The following is a 23738-nucleotide window of genomic DNA, read 5'->3' on the forward strand; positions in this document are numbered from 1 at the left end:
GTACAATCTATTTCCAGCCACAGGCACCCCTCTCTATATTTGAAATATGATGAGGTCACCATTGAAACACTTGTCAAGTATTTTTTTTTTTTAAATCTGTGTGATATTTTACACTTCCATGCAATGCAGCAGGGACATGTGTGAATTACCATGCGAGTATATGGGGAGGAGGGGCAGGGATCTTGGGTGACTTCTGCCTAGAGCTCTGTGTCAGCCCGCATTGCAGCAGGTGCCAGAGCTAATGACTGTTAACACACATTGATAGCACCACCCAATTGGGTGATTTTGATGCTGTCTACTCAGCTGGCTACTGTGTATTTTATGAACCATTAGAAGAAATACATAGACAACAGGCCTGCAAAATTACCATGGGAACTTACCAGCCCTGGCACAAAATCTACTTGCCAGCCTTGTGCATGGTCGATAATGAAAACCAGGAAGATATTTCATTTGCCCATTTAAAAAATTGTGCTCCTACTAGGTGAGAAGAATTTGGCGAGGCTACTATATAGCACAATGTCTTGCATGTTGTAGTAGAAGGGTCTGTATTGGTATGTTTTCCAACCTCATCCTTCCCACGTCCCTGCTTGTGCCCCCACCAATTAAAACTTTGCAGAGCTCCCTGCCAGAAGCCAGACTGGCTGAGCCGTATTTTGTACAAGTTGTTGGGAAGCACTTTCAGCCTCTTCCCAATGCTGGGAACAGAAGTGAGGTCATTGCTAACAGGATTCCTCTGTCAAACTTGCCAGCCCATCAAGTGCAGGTGGTTGTTCCTGCGCTGTCTTTGGCTCACTTTGTATTTCTTTCCACATCAGTTTCCCAAAGAATTGGGAGACACGGAGGCTGAACTGGAAAAAAGCTAATGTTACCCAACCGACTGCAGTAAAACACAGGTGTCAGGAATAACACATGTATTAGCCTCTCTTCTAAAAGGATGGTGTTCATTTGTATGCCATTTCCCAGAATGCTCTGACAGCTGAAAGCTTGGGCTGGGGTCTGAGAACAAACCAGAGCTAGCTTGGAGTGTGCCTGAGATCTTTTCTATTGAGCTCTTTGCCAAAGAGCATGCTCCCTTTCTGTTATCCTCCATACCCTTGTAAAGAGAGTAGTCCATTACTATCTGCATCTAGCCTTTCCACATGATTGCTAAGTCCTCTGGTTTCCTGCAAATTTGATTAGCTTTTCAGTTGCAGTTAAGGGGGCTGCTGCATTTGGGGTTGTGATCCAGCTCCTGTCGGCTCTTTGGGCTGCAATTTGGAGGGAGAAGTTGGGTTAACAGCTCCAGCCTTTGCTCAAGGCCTTGATCATTCATAAAGCTAGGGCCAAGAGGAACATTGAACCAATATCCACTATTAAGGGTAATTTGTACTGGATGTGTTTCAGGCCTACAACACAGCCTTTCCTCTTTTTCTTCCCTCATTTCCTTGTTTCACCCATTTCTCCAGATTTCTTCTGCTCTCTGACTCAGGAAAGCGCCTCTCTTGGATCTGTTTTCATTTGGTTGCCCATGGATAGGAAACAGTGCCACTGGGTAGAGAGATAGCAGTGCTTTGCTAAGGCAACAAAATGAAGGGAGAACCCTGCCTGTGCTGCCCACAATACAAGTTTTTCTGCCTTACCCTGTACAATCCTGCTGCCTTTGCAAGGATAAAGTAAATGCAATCTCCAGCCAGTGGTTTCCCCTGTATATGTCAGAAAATGGACTATAGCTTTTTAAATCTAACACAAGAAACGGTTAAGCAACCTTGGTTCATGCCCAGTTTTCCCAGAATTCTGCACTGGGTGCTCTCAGCCTGCACCATAGTTGATTAGGTGGCACTAATGAGTGTGATTAAGGAAATCATTTTATATCCTGCAAATCTAATTTAAACCAAAACTAACAAACAACGCCGGATTGATCTTTTCCCCATTCTATTCCTTGAAAAGGGACTTGTTCTTTAGGAAAGGCCAACTTGGCCTGGCCTGCTGACCACACATTAATTGTTGCTAATGAGGGGATGGAAGACTCCGCTCCCAGAATCCCCCGGGGGATGGAATTCAACAGGAGGAGAATGCTCCTCAGTGGATTGTGTCGGGTGGGGGAGGGGAGGGAGCTCTGACCTCAGAGCGGACTAGTTTAGCCACATGAATGGATTTGTTATCGGAGACTGCCTCTATTCTCGTACCTACTGTACTCTGAGCCTGGGCTTAATTCCGACTCCAGTGCAGAAAGCAGGAGTGTTAAGAGGATCTCCAGTGCTTACTTTACACAGATGGATTTATTATGCATATATTCCAGAGAGATTGGGGGGGCTCATTCTGCACGGGGGGATAAAACCCCTGTAGCTCATGTAGCTCTGTCGCTGGCCCACGCAGTCAGGAGCACGAGGCGGCTGCTGCGTGACAGCAGAACTTGGCCCCAGTACTTGGCATTCTACCCAAGGGTCCAACCAGTTAACATTCCCCCCCATGCTGAAGAAAGGCAGGGGGGGCATTTAGCAGGAGACAGAACACTGTGTCTGCTTGCTGTTTCCCACACTAACAGCCCCTCTCCTTTGAAGTTGGGCTTCTGCGGAAGCGAGAGCAAGTGTGGGAAGGAAGGGGAGAGAGAATTATGCCTTTCCCTGAAAACCCTGCGTAAACTCGGTGGGAGTTCACTGTTCTAGGCAGGCTCTGCTGTTTGCTTTTCCCAGGTTGTGTCGCAACACCGACATGATCCAAATGCTTTTTCTTCTTTTATTTCTGCCCCAGTTGAAAGGAGTCTAATTGGTTGCTTTTAAATTGTGGTGCATAAAGAGGGCAAGTGCTGTGCAAGATTTCCTCATGCAGCTTGGTGAGTGCACCCCCAGCTGCCAGTGCACCCCATCTCCCTGCATGCCCTATCCAGCTCTGCCAGTGCCTCCCATCCTGCTGCCTTCACCACCCCCAGCTGCCAGTGCCCCCCATCCCACTGCATGCCCTACCCTGCTCTCAGTGCATGTCCATCCTGCTCTGCCAGTGCCCCCCATCTTGCTGTCCTTGCCACCCCCATCTGCCAGTGCACCCCCATCCTGCTGCCCTGACCACCCAGTTCTGCCAGTGTACGCCCAGCCAGCTACCCTCCTAGTCATTCTAAGTCTGGGATCCCCACCCTGCTTTGTCAATACACCTGAATTCTGATGTGCTGTACTGTGGTCCCCACCCTGCTCCATCATCAACACTCTCTTCTGACAGGCTGCACATACAGCTATCTAGTCCTGGCCTCCACACCCAGCTTGCTCAGTGCACCTCAGCCTGACCTGCCAATCATTCTGAACAGTGTGGTATGGATAGGTGCAGATTAGGCTAAGGGCACCAGATTCATTCTGCTTGTGAGGAAATGACTAGACTAAATAGCTCTGAAAGTGTTCTGCAAAGAAGGGCAGGAATGGTCTTCCCAGGGGACTGAGGGGCAGAGAAGGATGGAGTAGGAAGAAGGTTTTGTATATTTGCATGATGGGCTGGACCTCAGGAGACCTGGGTTTGAGTCCTGCGTGCCTTGGGGTCAGTCACTTGTCTGATGGTTATGAAGTGCTCAGATACTACAGTGCTGAGGGCCATATAAGTAACCAGATGGATGAATTTGCCCAAGATCACACAGTGAAACACCGGCAGAGCTGGGAATGGAGCCCAAGACTCCTGACTCCCAGTGCCCTGCGCTAACTACCTAGTGACACAGCCTGAGCTGTGCAGCATTTGAACCCAGGCCTCCAGCCGGAAAGGCTAAATACGTTATCTCCTTGTGACAGCCTGGCCCACCTGTGAGTTACAGGAGTACCCAGTTCCCTCACAGATGCTCTCTTTGTGCTCTGTCACCTATCCCTCTTGACCATTCCCAGGCTGGTCATCTGAAATGCACGCTAATGACTCTTGTTGTTGACTCTTTCCCGTTTTCTGATCATTAAAATGGCTTAGAGATTTCACTCAACAGCCCTTTCCTCAGCGCTGAGGCTCCACTACCCGAGGGCTCTCCTGGGCTTTCTCCCAGCAACCAGCCGCTGACCATGCTCTGCCTTCTGAAGTGTGATCCCTCCGCCTCAGACATGCAGCAGGGCTGGAGGCTTCACTAGCTAGGCAGTTGCCTTGGTCAGGGCAGGAAGCTGTTTTCCTGTGTAGCATTCAGCTACTGCAAGGGCAATTCAGCACGAGGGGAACTTCCCCTGGGGGAGGTACTTCATTAGAATAAATGGCTAAGTGGGCTGTTACTTTCCATGCCAGTGAAGAGCAGTTGTAACTACTGTTTCCAGCCCTATCCCTAACCTCTCTCTTTAATTCTCTTTGCCTTTCGCTTCATTTATAATCTTCTAGGGGAGGGAGTGGGGCAGGCAGCCCTCTTTGAGAAAGGGAAAAGCTCTGCCGTTTTTGCTTCACAGGGCTTGTGCCAACATTTTCCTGAGTTGATCCCTGGAATTCAGTCACACATCAAATTTATGGTTCGACTAACCCCCCAAGCCACACAGTGAAACGTAGCCAGATCCCAAGGCCGTTCCCATCATGCCCCTGCACAGTACTGCGTGTTTGGTTTGCAATTAAGATTCCAGATGGGGCCCAATGTTGGTCTCCACTGAACCTTCCATCACACCTGACTTGTACACTGCTTTTGTCCCCTCGACCCGAAACTCCTCAGGCTTTGTATGGCTTGGAGTTTTCACTGAGAGCATTGCACAGAGCTTGCCAGCATGTATAGCAGCCAGGGTCATCCTCTGTGGTGAGTGAGGCATGCAGTCAACAGGTCAAACATCCAGGCCCAGCTCAATAGCAATGGGCATCAAATGCAAAGCTGCTGCATCGAAATTTTGCCAAAGTTCAGGGGTATTTGGATCTGAGATTTCTGTTCACCCTGTTATTGGGATAAAGGGGATGATGGACCAATTTAGACATGAGCCTGTGGCAGGGTGGGTGGATTAAGGTTTGGCTCAATCCTCTCTCACTCTCTCTCTCATGACCAGAGAGAGAGAACACAGACACCATGGCACGTAGCGAAGAGCACCCCCTCAGCTCTACTTTGTCTCTCCTTTGCTGGTCTGTCAGTAGAGAGATCTCAAGGGCCTTAGATACATGAACATCTTCTTTTCTCACACCAGAAGCATCTAGATATCTAGGAGCATCCTCATGTTGATGCAAAGGGAGCTTCTCAAGGGAGCTCCCAGCATATTCTCAGGCTCCAAGTCCAAGACCTGGCCTAAGATATTGCTGTCTTGTTCTACAGCACTGTTGGTTGTTGTTTATGTTGTTGTCTTGTCTAGGACCCATCATGAACCAGGATCCATCCCTCCCTCCCTCCCTCCCCCCGCCACGTGCTAGGCACTGTACAAACAGAACAAGACAGTCTGTGATGCAGAGATTTTATAGACTAAGTAATTTAAAGAGTAAATTGAAACTGTGGCATCCCCATGAGATGATCACAGCCAGGTCACCTCCCTCAAGGTCATACCAAGGGTGAGGCTCAGGGAGGGAGCTGGGATTGTCCAGAAGGCTTTGGAGACTGGAGAGAGGCATATGTTACATAAGGTCCCATCTCAACCTGGCTTCGTGTACCCGCCCATGACTTTTACTCCAAGTCTTTGGGTGAGGAGCTGTTTCTCTTTATTATTCTGTAATCTTTGTTCGCCCCAGCTGTATCTCCGGGTTGCCATGGCAATTCTGCTGCAGCTCAGCAGTGTTTGTTTCAGGATGCTATCCCTGGGATGTTCCACTCCCGGGGCATGTGCTTTCTGTGCAGGTTGGAAGAAACAGGAGGGAAGGGGGTGGGACAGGCAAGAGAGGCAGGATCTTACTGACTCAGTGGGGCAAACAGGTTTCTCTCTGGGAAGGCAGCTGCTCAGACCACAGACACTATGAAGGCAGCCCTGGAAAGTGTCAAGTGAAGCCAGATTTATAAAGCTCCTGCGTTGTTGTCCTCTTATTCCAGAGCGTCCTGCACCTGTAATGCCTCTTGATACCCTGTGTAGCTCCAGCTCCTCACCTCACGGCCAGCTAAATAGCGGATCTTAAATGAAAGCAGGGTATAGTGCCTACCTCCGATGGCAGCCCCACCACAGCCCAGCCCAGATGGATGTTCTAGCAACACCGTGATGCAGTGGGACTGGCCACAAGTTTAATTTCATAGCAAGGCTTTGCTAACCTGTGCCCATTGTGCTTGTTAATCTGCAATAAATATGTTTTTAATGAGCAAATGGTATTTGAGTAACATAAAGTAACTACAGCAGTGAGGGCTATCTCTGTAGATTTAAGCGGCCACAGCCTCATGCTGGCAGACACTAATTTTAAAGCCATATAACACCTTGCTGAAACACCTTCTCACTCTTGCAGCCTTCTCCTGCCTTTCCTCTCCCTCAGCGCTGTGTGTATTGACTCACAAAGGAATCTCCATCAGAACATCCCTTTCCTATCTAACCAGAATTAGGCAGCCAGGTCATCATTTGCCACTGATGGTGTCACAGTCCATCACCACACAAGGGGTTGTGATGTCATAAACTCTGTGTTAGGCCTGAAGCAAAACCTAGGATCTAATCTGCCTTGAGTCTTTGGGAGAATTCATTTCTGGAGCCAGAGCCAACCTTTACCATCAGATCCAGTCTCTGATTGATGCCATAATGTATGAATCCAGGCAGAACACAAACAAGAAAAGCTTAGTTGATCAGCAGCCGCAGAATGGCACGTACAGGGGGCTATATATTGTAGCTGGACTCTCTCTCTCAGATCAGTGGACCAGATCCTCAGCTAGTGTGAACTGGTGGAGTCAATGGAGCTAAATTTATACCAGCTGAGGATCTGGCCTAATTGTGCACTGTGGGTAAATATTTGATGCCAGAGCTTGGCTCATGATTGTTTAGTGATGTTTTAAGGACAATACTGTATTTTTAAATATTTGTCAGAGGTGCTGTGTCCCTATAATGAGGATGACATGTTAATAGCTGATTTACTGGGGAAAAAATGTATTTGCAGAGGATTAACTCTGGAAGTGACATTAATCTCCTGCATAGTTGCTAAACCCCCATAAATAATTTGTTTTTGATAATCAATTGCTATTGCAAAACCATGCTAATAAATCCCAATTAAATACATTTATTTCACAAGAAGTGCTGCCAAATTCTCTTGTTCTTTTCTGTGCTGCTGTTTGCTTTAGGCAGATGTCTGTGCTAAGTCAAATCTGTTTACCAGACAACCTTAAACCAAGCTGCAATTTGCCAAGGCGCAGTAGCTATAATAATAGAAATAGTTCCCTAGTAGAGTGCAGTAACACTGCATGGTTTTTGTTCCCCCTCAGCTGACTGCAACCTGCCTGCACACAGCCCCTGTCCGCTGGATATCGTCATCCCCATTTTGCAGGTCGTGAAACAGGAGCAGAGATGCCAAGGCTGGGGTTTTCAAAGCACTTTAGTGAGCTGTGTGCCCAAATCCCAGTCAAATCCAATGGGAGTTATGCGCCTAACTCCCTGGGGTGGCTTGCTCAAGATCACACAGTCATGTCAAAGGCAGAGCTGGGAATACAATTCCTGACTCCCAATGCTGTGCTCTGACCACAGGACAATGCCCCTTCCTTATGCAACTGATGTGCCCACAAGGCCTTGACGCAAACTGTTTTTAGCCCAAACATCTTATTGGGCTTCAGATCGTCCCATGCTGCTGCTGTACTAACCTGAAGCAGCTATTAAGCCCTCCAGCAGCTGTGCAGGTCAGGGTGGGATGCAGGCATGGGGTGCTCTAAGCAGAGAATGCTGCGTGGCCCTGTGTTAGCAGGACAAGTTTTGCCAGATTCCATTCGAGCTGGAGGATGATTCCAAGGGTGAGGTGGGGCTTGGTTGATTGCAAGTAGTATATTTTTATAACACAGAAATACCTATGGAATGTGATGGCAAATGTCCTGAAGGGAGAGAAGGAAAGTTTGGTGCCCTCTGAGTGTCAAAGTGCCAGTCAGAAGATGGGGCATGCTGCTCGTAAAATGAGAGAGCGACAGCACTTCCCAGGCGTAGTTGGCATGGATTCATTTCCCCCTTGGAATGGGCATGCTGGAGCCATGCTCAGGCCTAGGCAGACATACAATGGCTGTGGAGAGAGCCGCTCCACTCTGTGTGAAAGCCCACCCTGCTGCAATTGGTGGCAAAACTCCCATTGGCTTCAATGGGGCCAGCGTTTCCCTCCCTGCTTCCGTGTCCCCCATGCCACAGAGCATGTGGTCATCTGTGTTCTGGTTCCTTAGGCCAGGTCAGACTGTAGCTGACACAAGCCCCACAGAGATCTCTGGTGTGCCTGCTCCCTTCTCCTTTCTGCGTGCCTAGGTGGCTGTTTTTGGAATTGGGAGCACAGGTCCATGCTGCCCTCCTCTGTCTGGAGAACTAATGGAGATGGCAGCTAGAACTGTATGACAAGCCTCCTAACTGGGCCTATGTCTGTGGAGCCATAAAGAAATGGCAAAGCTGTCCAGACGGCTGCGAAGATGTTTACTAAGTGCTCAGCCTGGCGGGGGCCCAGCCTGCTAATTTCTTTGGGAAGGGAAATACACAAACATACAGATGGCAAGAAGAACAAAAACTGCTGTCATTTGATAGTGAAAGCCTTGTTTCTGGCCAAGTGAAACTGCCATGTGATGGAAAATGAATGGCAACAGCTTTGGACTAGACTAGAGCATTTCCCCAGGCTGCTCGGCAGTCCTGTAAGTCCAGGCAGAGGAAGCTAAGGCCACGGAGGGCCTTTACTTATCTCTGTTTAAGTGAGCAGGCACTATTGTTTCCATGGCAGCAGCCTATGCATGGAGCTGGGATGCTGGCACACGTGTCTGGCAGCTAACTAAACGAATGCAGGGCCAAGGCTGGATCTCGCAACCTCTGGCTGTTCCAGCCAGGCCTCCAGCTAAAGCTACGGCTCCAGAGCAGAGGCGACCAAAAAACACTTGAGCAGGTGCAGTCTTGTCCGTGAGGGGAAGCTGGTGACTCTCTCAGACAACATGCACCAATTTATTACAGTGTCTGTATCTGCAACCTCCATGAACTTGGCATGTGGGGTGGGGGGGTGATGGGATGTTTGCTCATGGAAAAGCTCTGGGGAAACAGTGCTGCTGGTGGCAAGTTGTCTGTATGGTGCACAGCAATCCTCCCACGGAGGATGGGGCCAGGAAGCAGGGAATAGAGAGGGGAACAATAGATACAGTATGGAGGACAACATAAGCCAGGTCTACACTTAAGATTTAGGTCCACCTAGCCCTAGGGCAAAGTTCACATGCCTGAGCAATGTAGCTAGGTCAACCTGGCCCTAGTGAAGATGCAGCAGGTGTAGATGGAATTCTTCCATCGACTTAGCTAGTGCCTCTTGGAGGGGTGGATTAACTACAGTGATGGAGAAACCCCTTCCAACGCTGTGGGAAGCATCTCCAGCGGCACAACTGCAGTGATGTAGCTGTGCTGCTATCACACCTGTAGCATAGACATAACCTGAGATGCTAAAGGAGCCCAAACTGTTGCGCTCTGTGGAGCGTTGAGCCACTGGACAAGTGAAAGACATAGACACTCCCATTAGTAGCTGTGAGAATTATTTATTTATGTATTATGTGTATGTCAGGAGTGCTGATAGCCCCTGTTTATGCTGTACAAACATCCAGTGGAAGACAGGCTGCCCCTGAGGGTTTATAACCTGGGTAAGGCCATGGCTACACTATGGAAGCTACAGTGGCACAGCTATAGCACTATGCCCCTGTAGCACTTCTGTAGCCACGGAAGGGGGTTCCCATTGTTGTAGTTAATCTACCTCTCTGAGCGGTGGTACCTAAGTTGACGGAAGAATTCTTCCATGGGCCTAGCCATGTCTACACCAGGGGTTAGTTGGTTTAACTGTGGCATTCAGGGGTGTGGGTTTATCATGGCCCTGAGCATCGTGGTTACATGTAGACCTGGCCTAAGGCAACAAATAACAGGCAGGTGAAACAAACAAACAAGAGGGGAGCCATTCAAGTACCTGCTCAGGGTCCCATGGGGGTTAGTACAGCCAAGCTGCTGGCTGTGCTGCCATAGCCTCCTTGCCATTATTACTGGAGCTAGCTAGATCAAAGCTAGCTTGGGTATGTCTGCACATGCTGTACAGTCGCACCTCTGATTGCAGAGTAGCTATACCCTGTAGGCTGTCTGTGTGCTGCTGTAAAGGGGCAGGGAGCTAGCAATTCTGCCTGAGCCCGTCTCCCAACCTCAGACTTTACTGTGCCGTTGAATGATTTCTGGTCAGTGTGATCTCCCTGCCATGCTGCCTCGATAACCTTCTCACCATCTACCAGGGAAGCATCAGCACCAGTTAACATTCCCTCTCCACAACCTGAACGCATTTTCCAATGTCTAATTTAAGCTTCACAGGGGGAGATGATCTTTTTATGACCAATGAAAGGCTCTGGTTCCTATCCTTAACTTAATCAGAGGACAAATTATGACAGATGAAGAAGGAAAAATAAGCATGCACCGTATCTTCCATTATGTGGCGCATCAGCTACTATACACACATGTAGTCAGACCAGGCACGCAAGTGCACATGTTCGTGCCATAAACATCCTCACACAAAGACCTGTCACTGTGAAAGGCTTAGGCAATGTGATTCATTTGTTCATTTTTGAATGAATGTTCCCAAGGAAGCCCTTTCCTTTAGCATTTTGGATCTCGTACAGGGAGGTAGCATGACCTACCAGATAGAACACTGGACTGGGACTCTGGAGAGGTGAGTTCCAGGCCTGATTTCCTGCTGGGTGACTGCCGACAAGTCTCTGCGCCTCTGCCTCCCATCTGCAGAATTAACCCCTTTGAAAAGCACTTTCATGAAAAAAGACGGGTATTGTTCTGCCCTACATTTAGACCCACCCAACCCCATTGCCTTCAATGGCATTGCATGGGCAGGTTCCAGCAGCATGAATCCACTCACTTCCATGCTCATTTCTATTAGTATGTATTAGCTCCAAGCCTCCAGTTGGTAGCCTGCAGGCATGTTGCTGCTCACAGGCAGAACCCCATTGACTTCCATGGGGCTTCATGTGGATGCAGCAGTCTAGCCCATACGCTATCAGTTGCAGGAATGGTGACTAAGTTACACAATGTGCAGACAACACACACATGAAGTATATACAGGCACAACTAATTACATTCCAGATTTTGGTAACCTGTATTCAAACTGTGAGAGAAATAATGGAACTTGGAATCCACGCAGTAAAGCACCTATGTCCTTTTAGACTACAACGGTAACCAATAGCTAATCAGCTGAAATCTGATTGGCTGTTTGCTGGTCCTGGACCTTCTGCCTCCCAACCCAGTTAAGGCATTCCATGTTGTCCCTGTAAATGTACACACCCCCCCATACACCCTGTGGTGCTCTATTTATGAGAGAGTTGCCCCCTGTAAGACGCCAGAGCTGTGTGCCAGCTGTCATTTCCAGTCTAAATTCCCATTTCATTGCGTTGAGAGCTATAGAGTGTCCCTGGATAGAGATTTCATTTCAATTCTTCCTGGAGTAGAAAGAGTTAAAATTAGCAAATATTGGGCATCTCATTCCTTGGCTGTTAGGGAGCTTTCCAGATCGGAAGTTCAGCGTCAGAGTGAATGAGATTTAAAATAACACCAATGAGTGCAGTCCATTTGCTCTGGACTATGGGAGAAGCAACCCCTGTCGGAAAGAAGTTGAGGTTCAGAAGGTAAAGGAATCTCCAGTCTGCTAACCTGGGCCTATAAGAGACAAAAATTTCTCTTCCATACATTGGTCAGATTTGTTTGATTAAATGCGTTACACATATATTGACAGTGCAACTATTCAAAATATATGGTATGAGAATTGGCTAATCTACTCTCATGCTTTAAGGAATCAGCTGATCACAATAGGGATCAGGAAGAAATGGACTCAGAGCATCCTGGGGGTTTGATTACCTTTCTGAAGCACCAAGTGTAGACCAATTAGGAGGCAAGATACTGAACGGTGAGATCCCTGTGTGGCAGGAGATGGCATTTTGGCCTAGGTGGACCAGGGTATGTCTACGCTGGATGAAAAGACCAAGGCTGGCATGAGTCAGCTGACTCAGGCTTGTGGGGCTTGGGCTGTGGGGCTAAAACTTGCTGTGTAGACGGATTCAGGCTTGGGTTGGAGCCAAGAATGGGGCTTGGGCTCCAGGACAAGCCTTAACATCTATACAGCAATTTTACAGCCCCACAGCCTGAGCCTTACAAGCCCAAATCAGCTGCTCTGGGCCAGCTGCTGTTGTTTAATTTCTGTGTATACGTAGCTGCAGTCTCAGCTGCACCCTGCTATTCCAGGTTACCAGACTAATTGACTAATCATCTCATCTGGTATGGCAGGAAGTGGGAGACCAGACTAGATGGCCCACTGATCTGATGTAGAGTGGCAGGAGGCAGGACACAGATTGTACCTATTGCTTTAGTACAGGTAGACCATTTTCCTGATCTGGAACAGCAAACCCTAAATCCCCACATTTCTCTCACGACTCAGATAGTGTCCTAGTTTAAACATCCTGGCTCTCAGCTAGCTCTTTAATATTTTAAATAGAGCATTCTCTTTTTTTCTTTGATGTATATACCATACATTTCAGCAAATGTAACACATCCATGAGGTTCATGGGTGGAGGGGGGGAAGGGCTACAGGGACAGAGTTTTCCATACAGGAAACTGCAAATGCGAAACAGAGCAGCAGAGAGCCAGAAATGCACTTGTTTCCATCCTGGACGTTTCTCGTGCATTCATGTGCATGCAAGGAACCAGCCTAAATGTTTCCGTTGTGTCAGCTCTTGTCCATGGCACCATGTCCACAGCCTCCTCTTTGGCTCAGCATGAGATGTCGCTGTGTCACAGAGCGCCTGTGTATGTGTGTAAGAGCTCATTCGCCCTTCCCCTTCCTCAGTACTCTGTCAGCCTTTCTCATTCAGCGCTGACGGACGTTTCTCTCCCAATAGCGCTTCTGGGAGGCTGCAGCATCCCCAGCACTCGCTCACAGGGGGCAGAAGGCAGGTAGTCAAACTGAGCCCAAGGAAGTATACTCAGCTGTGCCCATGAAGTACCAATGTCCTTGGGACAACTTTGCCTTGCCCTCTGGGCCCAGGTAGCATGTGGCTGCCATTTTGAGCACAAATGCAGGATTTCTTTAGGCAACAAGTTTTGGATAATGAGCCAAAAATGCTGCTTAAAGTGTGTGTGTGTGAGAGAGAGAGATGAGGACACAGGAGCTGAACTTGCTCTCTGCCTAGTCCTCCTGCAGTTGTACAGGGTTAAGGGATAGAGCAGGGAGTCCCAACTAGACTCTATATAGAAAATATGGGGCAGCCCTGTGGTGGGCGTTTGGGGCAAATCCCCTAAAGAGGGAACTCCACCCCCAATCCTTAGAGGTTTTAAGGCCCAGCTTAACAAAGCCTTGGCTGGGATGATTTAGTTGGGGTTGGTCCTGCTTTGAGCAGGGGGTTGGACTAGATGACCTCCTGAGGTCTCTTCCAACCCTAATCTTCTATGAGTCTATGAATTGGCATAGCGCTGGGCTGGAGTCTGGACTGGGGTTTCCCCACTCACCAATTCGCAGCCCGCCTCAAAGTTGCTCCTTCCCTCTGCTTGACACATGTAATTTTCACCCTGACTCTAAATAGGTATGGAAATCAGCACTGCTTTTCAAGTGACAACACAATACACTTGGGATCCTTTCCACTTTCTCAGCCCCAACCAAGTCTTGCTCCCTGCCCCAAAGTAAAAAATGGGACTCCTTTCATTTTAACATTCATGGACTTGCCCAGTTCCCTGAGGAAGAGCCTCCTTGAAGTTGCCGCTAAGGTGTTTTGTGAATAACTGAGGGCAATTCTTGGGGAATTGAGCTGCCACTGAGTGAGCTGACCCTTTAACAGGGGTTCATAGTATAGCTTTGTCTTGCAATTGTCTTCAGCCTAGGAAAGAAGCATTCTGGGGATTGTAATTCCCATGGAGCACGGACACACTACACCTGGCAGTGAGGCATGCTGGGAAAGGGGGTAAGACTATAAGTACCTTACCTCCATCTCCATCCTAGCTGAGATGGTACTAGGGAGGGAGCTTGCGAAAGGGCTTGGCAGGCTGGATTCCTGGGGAGAAGTAACTGTTTTTGGTTTCGTAAAGGACTGCTTGTGAGCCCTGCACCCAAGGGGTTGGTTTGGGACTTGTGTTGTTAGTGTTTATTTGAGGACTTTGGTTACCCTGGGAGGAATGGAATTTTTGGATTGACTACAGGACTAAAGTACCCAGAGACTATGGTGAGGGTTCAGGAGGGTGCGAATGAAGCAGTGGCCACACCTGGTGAAGAAAGATAAGCCACTGCTAGGCCTAGTTGAGGAGTTGTTGCCTTGTGGCATTCCCATAGGATCTGGCTTGGTAACATGATGCACCATTGGCTTAGAGGCAGGTAAGTGCCACTGTACTGACTTGGTAGCATTTTTACACCTGTTTTTCTCTGGTGGGCATGACTACAGAAGGTGCACACCAATGGAGACTCCAGCTTGAGAGCTGGAGCTGATGATCTAAGGAGCCGATCCTGTGAGGTCCTGAGTGCATCCTCCTACAAGGTGCTGAATGGCCATCTCCATTGAGATCAGTGGGAGTTGAGGGTGGCTGGCACTTTACAGGCCTGGACTTTCATTTCATTTTAGCCTGCTTCCATTTCCCCTTTCCTAAAAATTGGGATAAGCAGCGGGTGGAAGATGCTAGTGTAGCTACCCTGGCTGAGTCGTGCAGGGCATCATGTTCATTAAAGGATGTGATTGATGGCCAATACCGTTGTGGCTTGGGATCAGAAAACAGCCACGGATTGGAGACATGTCTCTCTCTGAACTCTTCCTTTGTTTGTTTGTTTTTAACCTAGGACTCTTTCCTGGGGTATCTCCAACTCCTGTCCCCTGGCTTGTGAACCATCAAAAGTTCAAAACGCTGCAAGCTATAGAGAAGGGAATCTAAGGATTCAGTTCTCCACGCACACGCAAACCCCTCACTCCCTTAATATCATCCACAATTTATTTGCATCTCTAACCGTTTGGGCAAGATTTTTAAGTCAAAACAGATGTAACAATGAAATTCCATCTTCAGCTTCTCAGCAGGGACTCTCCTCAAATGAACCCTTCTACCTCCTAAAATGCTGAGCTCAGAACATGTCATACATGTGCCGGGATGTGGATGGGGGGAAGGGAGGGATTGGCAGGAACGATGTGAAAAAACTTGATGAGACAGACAGTAGTATAATCATGGTGCCATACACAAAGGTCAGGGAATTCTTGTAGGGCAGGGCAGCTCTGAAAAGTGACTGATACAACAGCATTTGGAGGCAGTGATGTTTGCCAGTACTCAATTATTTCCAGCTCAAATTTAGTTTCTTTGCAAGTCAAACAATAGCGCTAAATGCCAGTGCTACCAGCTTGCCCTCAGCTCTGAGAGTCAAGCTGGTTTCTTTCCTTCTCAAAGATCGTCACTCTAATAAAGGTTCTGCAGAACATATAGAACATATGCCACCTTCATTGATTCCTGTGCAACCCCAGTGTTTGCAGTTGGTTTGCTCTGGTGACACTGATTGGAATCCAGAACCAACCAAAAATGTATCGTCCCAAATGCTAGGAGCCCTGACTGCCCAGGTACGTGGGCAGCAGCAGGTGTGTAGAGTCAGAAGGTGCTGCTTCACAGAGTTGCTTTTCTGAGTAGAACCACACTGAGGACTCTGAGTGAGATCATTGATGTAAAGTGACCCCTTGCAGCTCTGGGTGGGTTCCCGTGTGTGCGTGTATCATCCCATGCCTGCTTCCTGCCCATGCTGTTCTGGGGCAGGCAGGCCATGTGATGGCTAAAAGCCCAGCACACTAGGTGTGCTGTTGGCAGGTCGCCCAGCTGAGATGCAGGGATTTCATTAATGCCATGGCCCCTGTGTGGGATCAGCTGGGGTGATCTCTTAGCAGGAGCTGAGATCTTTCTGGATCTTTAGGGGGTGACTCATGTTCTCCGGCAACAAGGGCAGTCAGGGCTGTGTGGGACACAATGCCATAATAGGTAGGCTTATGATCCAGAATGGGGTCTCCAAGAGGGGACCACATATCTCCCTCTGTGACTTTGGCTCTCGGTTAGACCTACCAACCTTTGGGTGACCCTTTGGACGTGCGCTGTAATCCCCAAAGATAACCCTGCTCTAGCTCGCAGGGGCCTAATCCAGAATTCTCTCATCTGTCATTTGCAGCCTCCTGGACTGGGGAGGGGATGCATGTGCATGTGGATTTTCTGAGCATGTGCTTCCCACAGAGAGAGGAAGTACCTCTGTCATCTTGTGTGAGGGTGAGGAGAGAAATCTCTCCTTCCAGGACACACACACACACATGTCAGGACACACAGTCCTTGGCTGGGAAGGGCTGGAATATGATCTCCTGGTAGTGCCTTTGCACAGTTCATGTCATTTTCTCCTTGCACTCCTCCACATACCCCTCCCCCGCTTCTGTTCCATTCTCCAGAAAGAAAAGAAAATCAATATCAGCAGCTCAGCACTCAGGAGAAGTCCTGTGGTATCAAAGCAGCATACACAGTCCATCCCCCATAAACAATTAAAGATCAGCTGTGTAGGACAGTGGTGTGCCCCACAATGCTGTGTGGTGCAGAAGTGTGGGTGGTAAAGGGAGGGCAAGTTCATCACCAACAGATGTCTGAGATGAGATGTGTGTCATAGAGGAGTTACCTGGATGGACAGATTGCTAAATGAAAGCATTAGGGTGGAAGTCCAAGTCCATGAGGCAGCTGACGAAATCCAGGAAATGTGACTTTGCTGGCTCAGACATGGGCAGATGATGAATGAAGGGGACCTGGGGAAGATAGCACGGCAGGAGAGGGTGGTAGGAAAGAGAGGCTGAGGAAACGTTGGATGGACTGCATCAAAGAGGAAGGCAAGCAAGTGGACCTCTGTGCCACCTTGGACAGATGAAGCTGACGAATGCTTGCATAATGACCCAACTCCAGTTGATGGGTTAAGGGGAAGAAGAAGAAACACACCAGTAAGTGGAGAGGAGAGCTAGCTGAACTAGTTAGCTGATGAATTAAGAATATAGAATTGCTAGATGGGATCAGACCTGAGCTCCATCTAGGTCAGTGTCCTGTCTCTGCCAGTGGCATGTACCAGCTGCTTCAGAGGAAGGTGCAAAAATTCCTTGGTAGGCACATGGGTTAATCTCCCTCCCATGAAGTCTCATCCTAACATTGCAAACAGAGCCCTTACTTCATCCCAAAATGGACGTTTCTCTGCTAATGGGCCAGGGAACCACAGTGCACACCATTTGTAGGAGCAAAACTGTGGTCAGGTGACAGCTTGCAAACAGTGATTAGCAAAGGAACCTGAACAGGCTGCACTGAAAACCAGTTTCTAATTCAGTGACCTGCAAGCAAGCGGGTTTTTGTGCTATTCGGATGGCTCTAAGGGGGGAGAAACATCTTTCAGGAGACTAATTTCAGTCTCCAGCCTCCAAAGAGTGACTTGATAAGGGAAAGGATGGAATGACTTCTGATAACACTGACATCCCACCTGCTTCTGGTATCCTTCCTGTGACAGGTGTGCAGGAGGGCTGCAGAAAGTGAGACCAGCCTTTCTCTACTGCTCAGGATCACGACGAGGCCACTCTAAGGAGCAGAGGCTGTGTGGCCCCTGCAGTTATGTCTGCTCCCTGACTGGAGCAGGCACTTGGCCAGGGAAGGCAGACTGCTGGCTGCAGAGTTTGGAGCTGACAGTCAAACTTCTCAGCTCTGTGATGGCCTCAAGGTCTGTGTGAAGCGTGGTATGTGCATACTCAGTGCCCAAACATTCTCCTTCCCCAGAGACTTCTCCCAGAGACCTTCTGCACTGTCCCTGGACTAGATAAGACTGCCTGGCTCTGCGGTTCTCTGCATTGGCTATCTCTGATACTGCTGGTGTCTCTCTCTCTCTCTCTCCTCTGCGCTTCGGCCACTCAGCTCTCTTGCCTTGCTGACTATTCCTTCTGCATCTCCACTGGCAGCTCCTTGGCCTCCCTGCTGTATGTGGTCAGGGACTGGCCTGCCACACCCTGCTTCCTCCTAGACCCATCCTCAAGGCTTTAACCTGTTGGAAATTCAGGTTCAAGGAGAAATCTTGCTGCCCTACCTTGGAGCTGAGAGGTCTGTGATGCCTTAACTCATGAAAGCCTAGAATGATTCCCGCCGAGCTCTGTAGAACTCAACCAGCCAGCCCAGAGGCCTACACAGAACTGTGGACAGTCCAAAGCCGCAGTCCAGAATACAACTTCTCCACCTCCTCAGTCATCAGAGCAGTGTGTTCGAGTCCACAGAGCAACTCCGTTCTCTTTCTTTCTCCTTCTCTGGCCGCTGTGTTTCCAGACTGTTTACTGCTGCAGCTGATAAAAGCAGAGAGCAGTGAAACCAGAACAAGCCAGGGCCTTTCATAACATCCCAACCTGTGCCGGCTGTAGTGCAGGATGCCTTGGTATATCATCCAGCACTCAGGGGAATTGGCATGTTGTAGCCACAAGGAAGGTGACGTTACAATAATCCCCATCATTCTGCAGGTGCCCTCAGCCCCACTATTCTGCATACCCATCACCGATGCTGTGATTGCAGCACATGTCCTGCCCTCGATCACTCCAGCTGTGATTGGGGGGCAGGAGAGCATTCACTCCTTGGCTATGTGAGCAGGCAAGGTAGCGTCTGTGACACCCATGAAATGGTTATGTTGGAAAAGGAGGCAGCTTAATAACCCCAGTGACTGCTGTCTCATTGGCTGAGAGTGCTGTCACTTGCTAGGCCCTGCTGGGGAGCTGGAGTTCTGTGGAGTCTGCAGAAGTTTCTCTCCAGTCTGTCCTGCTTGGGTGTTTCCTACCTTCCCTCAGGGGACTCTTAAAACACTATTGCCCCAAACAGACGGAGAGGGGCTGTCTCTGAAGGAGAGTGGTGCATCCCCAGTTACTGGGGACTCCGAGATCTGAGCAGCTCCACTGAGCACATCTCATAATCAAGTGCTGTCTTGTCTCTTCCACAATTGGACACCACATGCTGCTAGCTACAGACTGGGACTTGGTGGCTGGCGTTCCACCCTGCTTGAGTGCTCTGAAGCTGCTGCTGTCTCTTGACATAGCAGCTGTTGCTGGGCCCTTTGCCACCTTTCAGATGTCAGCTGCACCCTGGATTCATGCTCAGGGTGGCTCCCTCTGGAAGTGGAGCTATTTTGGGACTCCTTCGTCAGTCTGGTTCCATGTCAGAAGGGGGTGTGGGTTCAGGGCATTAATTAGCTAATGTTCGCACAGCACTGTGGAGATGAAAGGAGCCTTGGAAGCTCTGCTCTGACTCTGGGAGGTGCTGAGCACTCTCCCTTCCAGCTGGCATTGGAGAGACAAGCAGGTGCTGCCCAGCTGTTCTCACACATTCACGAAGAGCTCACTTGGAGGCCAGTGCTGAGAGCATTTTAAATGCCTGGAGAGACAGCGGCTCCACTGACTCGTCCCCTGTCCTCACTGCTCCTGGCTCACCATCACTCCCCACGCGCCGGAGGCCAGACATTTTCGCTAGTATTAATTAAAACATATCAGTCCTCTCTGTCCCCCTCCAAGAGGCACTGGGAGCTGCTGAAATATTCTCTGGTATAATAGGCCAGGAAATTAAACAGTTACTGTGAAACTTGATCTCTGTATATTAGGGTAGTTTTTCCTGCCCTTAGGGACTGATAATGTATGTATGTAATACAGTTTATTTAGGGGAACCTGTCAGTTGCTTCACATTGAGACCCGTGCTGCATAGATGCAGTGGTTACCTATCCCTGGTACATGCATCACCCTTACAGATGTACGGGGCACTGCTGTGTGATATAGTCAGCATATGTGGAAAAACCCAAGTGCAGACTTACTGTACACTACGTTGTGCGTGGTGGGAAACAGTCATACACTGGCAGGGAGATGTGTTGGAAGGCCTAATAGGCCTTCCACATCTCTAACCTGTGTGCTTCTGTACTGTGTTCAGGCAGACTGATTTTTATGAAAGCATCAACATCCCATGAGCTTCTCCTAGCCAGATGATGTTAGGAAAGTCAGAGTCATAACAGTAGTTTCCTGCTGAGTTGCTCCATTCTTTCTCCTTGGGGAGCCAAGCTGAGCTTGGAGGGAAGTTAGCCCTGTCTATTTCATGACAGTGAACAGCAGCCGGAGGATCAGAAGATTGTGCAGTGATTTTTTTGCTTGCAATTCTCAGTGTTTTACACTGGCTTCCTTTGACCAGGAACAAGGGCAGCAGAATCCGAATACCAAACTACCTTGTGCTAGCCACGAAGGTGATGCTGTCTGTGCTGCTGCTCAGATGTGTGGCTCCTGTTACAACAGTCTGTCCAGTTAGTCATTTCCTTTCTGAAAAAAGGTGTATTTTTCCTGTCTTTTGTAGGCAGTGGGGCTGGAACAATTTTTCTAGTGGGGGTGCTGAAGGAGGAAACACATATTTGGGTTGTTATTACTACTTCAAGCCAGGGAATGCGGCAGCAACCTTACTTCCAGCACTGTAGGTGGGGAGAGGCAGGCCAGTGAGCCTCTAGGGGTACGTCTACTCTGCAGTTAAACATCCATGGTTGGCCCGTGTCAGCTGACTCGTGCTCAGGCTGCGGGGCTGTAAAATTGCTGTGTAGACCTCGTGGGGTACCAGAGCTCAGGCTCCAGCTCAAGCCCGAATGTCTACACCGCCCTTTTACAGCCCTGTAGCCTGAGCCTGGCAAGCCCGAGCCATTTCACTGCAGTATAGACATACCCTAGGAGCCTGGCCTCAGGTAAGATGGCTGAATTTGCCACAGACCCTTCCCAAGGACAAGTGAATGAGCTCAGCTCACAGAGGCAAGAAACTTTCAGGAGCTGTTTGTTGATTTTTAACTTAAAGCCAACAACCCCCCCCCCCCCCGCCCCCAGCTACTGTCCAGCTCCAGAGACAACTTGGGCCTGGCTTGGAGAGAGAAGCAATAGTTTCCTGGAGAAATTGCAACCAGCTGTTGTTGTCCTCTTCTCCCTCCCAACCCTTCGCCTGCCAGCCACCCACACATCACTGCAGGTCCCAGGGAGCTGCTTACTGATTCTTCACTTTTCTTGTAACACACATGCTAACATATACATTGCACAGATACAGCACTAATACAGGTGTGCTCACGCTCATGAGCACACAGAATCAATTTCAGTTCAGTGAGATGTTATTTGTACAGCTTGTCATGCCAGTGCAACCAAGGTGGTGGTTTTGTGTGTACGTGTTTTATTTTTCTTTAAAGACAAGCCCCTCAGTTATCTGTCAGAGTTAGGGAAGATCCATCCGGGATAGGGTTACACATTGTGATGTACACATGCTAATACACCTGCGCCCAATAAAACCTGCCTGCTAACCCAGGCAGCCTGCTTTAGCATGTGTGTTCATGTATCTGTTTGCATGAGTTAGACTGCATTATGATGTTAGAATGCAGCATGCATATATTAACTCACTAACACATGCAATCTAGCATATCCTGTACACACTGACACATGCACCTTCATTCTAGTACAAAAACTCTATCCTGCACACCCCCACTGTCTCCACCGTGTATTCCCTGCTGTTCACGCCTCCTCCCTCGCTCCCCACCCCACATCCCTCCCACTCTCCCTCTTTGTTCCAGGCAGAAGTAGAGTGTTCCCGGCACAGCCCTCCTACTGGCAGCTGAAGATATTAACAGTGTCCCCCGAGAGAAGCTTTTGCCTAGAAGCTGGTCCTGAAATACAGAGCCTGCCAGGTGGCAGGAAGTTCGGTGCCACTGTTATGCTCTCTTTAGACCATTTGCCTTTTCATTTATTTAGTTGTTTTAGTGAGTGAGTGCCAGGCTATTTGATTAAACTTTAAAATGTGGCTTTGTGCTGGAAAGGGACTCTGTAAAAATGGCCACTTCATACCTTGCCAGGCTGCTCACTGCACAGCTCAGAGTTGTTGCCGTGGGGGACTAGCAAGTTCCTTAATCCCCTGTACCACTGCAGAGCTAGCGTGGCTGGAGGATAGAGAGTCGCGTTCAGCTCCAGAGCTACTGCCTAGCTTCCAACGGCAGGGCCAAAGCCTGCTCTCATAACACAGTCCCCTGTACAGCCTGGCTGCTGTTGGTGGGGTTACATGAGGGACACTGGCAGCAGAATCTACTCCAGTGGAATCTTTACCCTGGTGCTGACATGGGAGAGGGAACGAACCCCCAGTGGTACCACCCCCATGGGCGCAGGCTGTGTTTGCAGATCCTGAGAGCTAGAAAAAATGTCTGTGGAGATATGGACCCCCACCTGTGCTGTAGAAAAGGGAGAGCTGGGTGGAAGCTACGGAAGGGGAACCTGAATCTAGATGTTAGGAAGCCGATTTGCAAAGTCAGAGCTCCCCAAGGGAGGTCCTTCCCTGCTGGGAGCAGTGGAGACAGGCATCCTGCTGGGCGGAAAGCCGGGGAGCCCCCTCAACCTCCCCCACCCATGGTGGAACACTGTGTCTGGCGGGGGGCACCTTGTGGGAATGCTGAGGGGGGCACCCCAGATGGAACACAGCGATACCTAAGGGCCTGTTCTCTGTGGGCCTGCTCCCCAGCAAGCTGGCTCAGAGCATGCTCTTTTTGCTAGCCCCCCAACTCGTCCCTCCATGCACAGACACGTGGCAGGCTCCCATGTGCCAGGAAGGCACTAATGTGGTGCCGCACACTGGCTCGTCTCCATGTATCCTGGGGATTAAGCAGTTTAGCTGGGGGCTGCACAGGCCCTGGGTAAGCTTTAGTTGATTGGTGGCTGAACCTGCCTGCTACCCAGGCTGTTTACCCCTGCAGAGGGGGCCTCCGCCACTGTCACAACCCCCATGACATCTGCTTGGGCCAGCCTCCCTGTCCCTGCTGGGCTCACTCTGCCCCAGCAGAGAAAATATCATGGTGGCTTTGCTCGTTAAAAGGGCTGCTTTAATGGAAAGGTCTCAGAGGATTTTCAGGCCCATTTGGTGCTGCTGAACCTGCTTTATCTTCCAGCCATCTCACCCCCGTCATCCCCTCTCAGTACAGCAGGGCAGTTAATCCCCTTACTTACATCCAGCGGCTCAGAGCTGAGACTGCACAATGTCCCCTGTCCTTTTAACATCCAGGCTCCTCGCTCTCCCATTGCTGTGTTGAGGGGAACCTGAAGGAAAATGCTGGAGCTGAGGCAGTCAGGGGATACCCCCAGGAATGCAGTCAGACTCCCAGGAACACCCCCAAATTTAGCAGAGCCTGGCACTTGCTCCAGGGGAGCTGAGAATTCAGCCAGCACCTGCTCTTCTCCTGAGCACTGAGAGTGCAGTACGGCTTTGTGCGCTGCTCTGGCAGTGAGAGGGTCACTTGCCCCACACTGTTCCCAGCCTGCTTTGATCATTGCTGGGGCTTGACTGTTACGTGTACAGCAGTCGCCCTGAAGAAGCCTATTGGGAAGTATTAGCTACTTTTGATTAAGCAGGGACATGGGGACAGGATCTCTGTTCCTCCCAAGTTTTGTTTTAAGGCACCTTTGTACCTCCTGTACTCTGGCCCCAGCCCATGGTAAAAGTTAGAGCAGCCTTAGGGCTGTAGGGCCATTCCACAGCCAATTACCCAGTACTACTACCATGACTGCTCTCCTCCAACATGTTCCTGGCTTGCCCTGCATTGGAGTCTGTGATGGGCACAGAGCACAGCAATTACAGAAGCTCTGTACCACCCAGTAAACTCCTTTATGGGCCCATCACTTCTGCAGGATTCTGGGT

The 23738-nt window shown here is 49.5% G+C and overlaps 1 protein-coding gene across 7 annotated transcripts in view; it reads left to right on the top strand.

Moving 5' to 3' along the window:
- ABLIM3 (actin binding LIM protein family member 3) overlaps window positions 1–23738 on the top strand; it is a 113010-nt gene that overhangs the window by 15155 nt on the left and 74117 nt on the right. The window contains exon 1 of one of the 7 annotated variants that reach the window (XM_050962656.1): window positions 2731–2812. The exons of the other annotated variants lie outside the window; for them this stretch is intronic. Coding sequence (XP_050818613.1) covers window positions 2803–2812 — 10 coding nt within the window. The 5' untranslated portion in view covers window positions 2731–2802. Of the gene's footprint in view, window positions 1–2730; window positions 2813–23738 lie in introns of those variants that run through there. 7 annotated transcript variants of the gene reach the window in all.

The sequence above is a fragment of the Gopherus flavomarginatus genome, chromosome 7 (assembly GCF_025201925.1).
Source record: "Gopherus flavomarginatus isolate rGopFla2 chromosome 7, rGopFla2.mat.asm, whole genome shotgun sequence".
NCBI classification, from domain to species: Eukaryota; Metazoa; Chordata; order Testudines; family Testudinidae; genus Gopherus; species Gopherus flavomarginatus.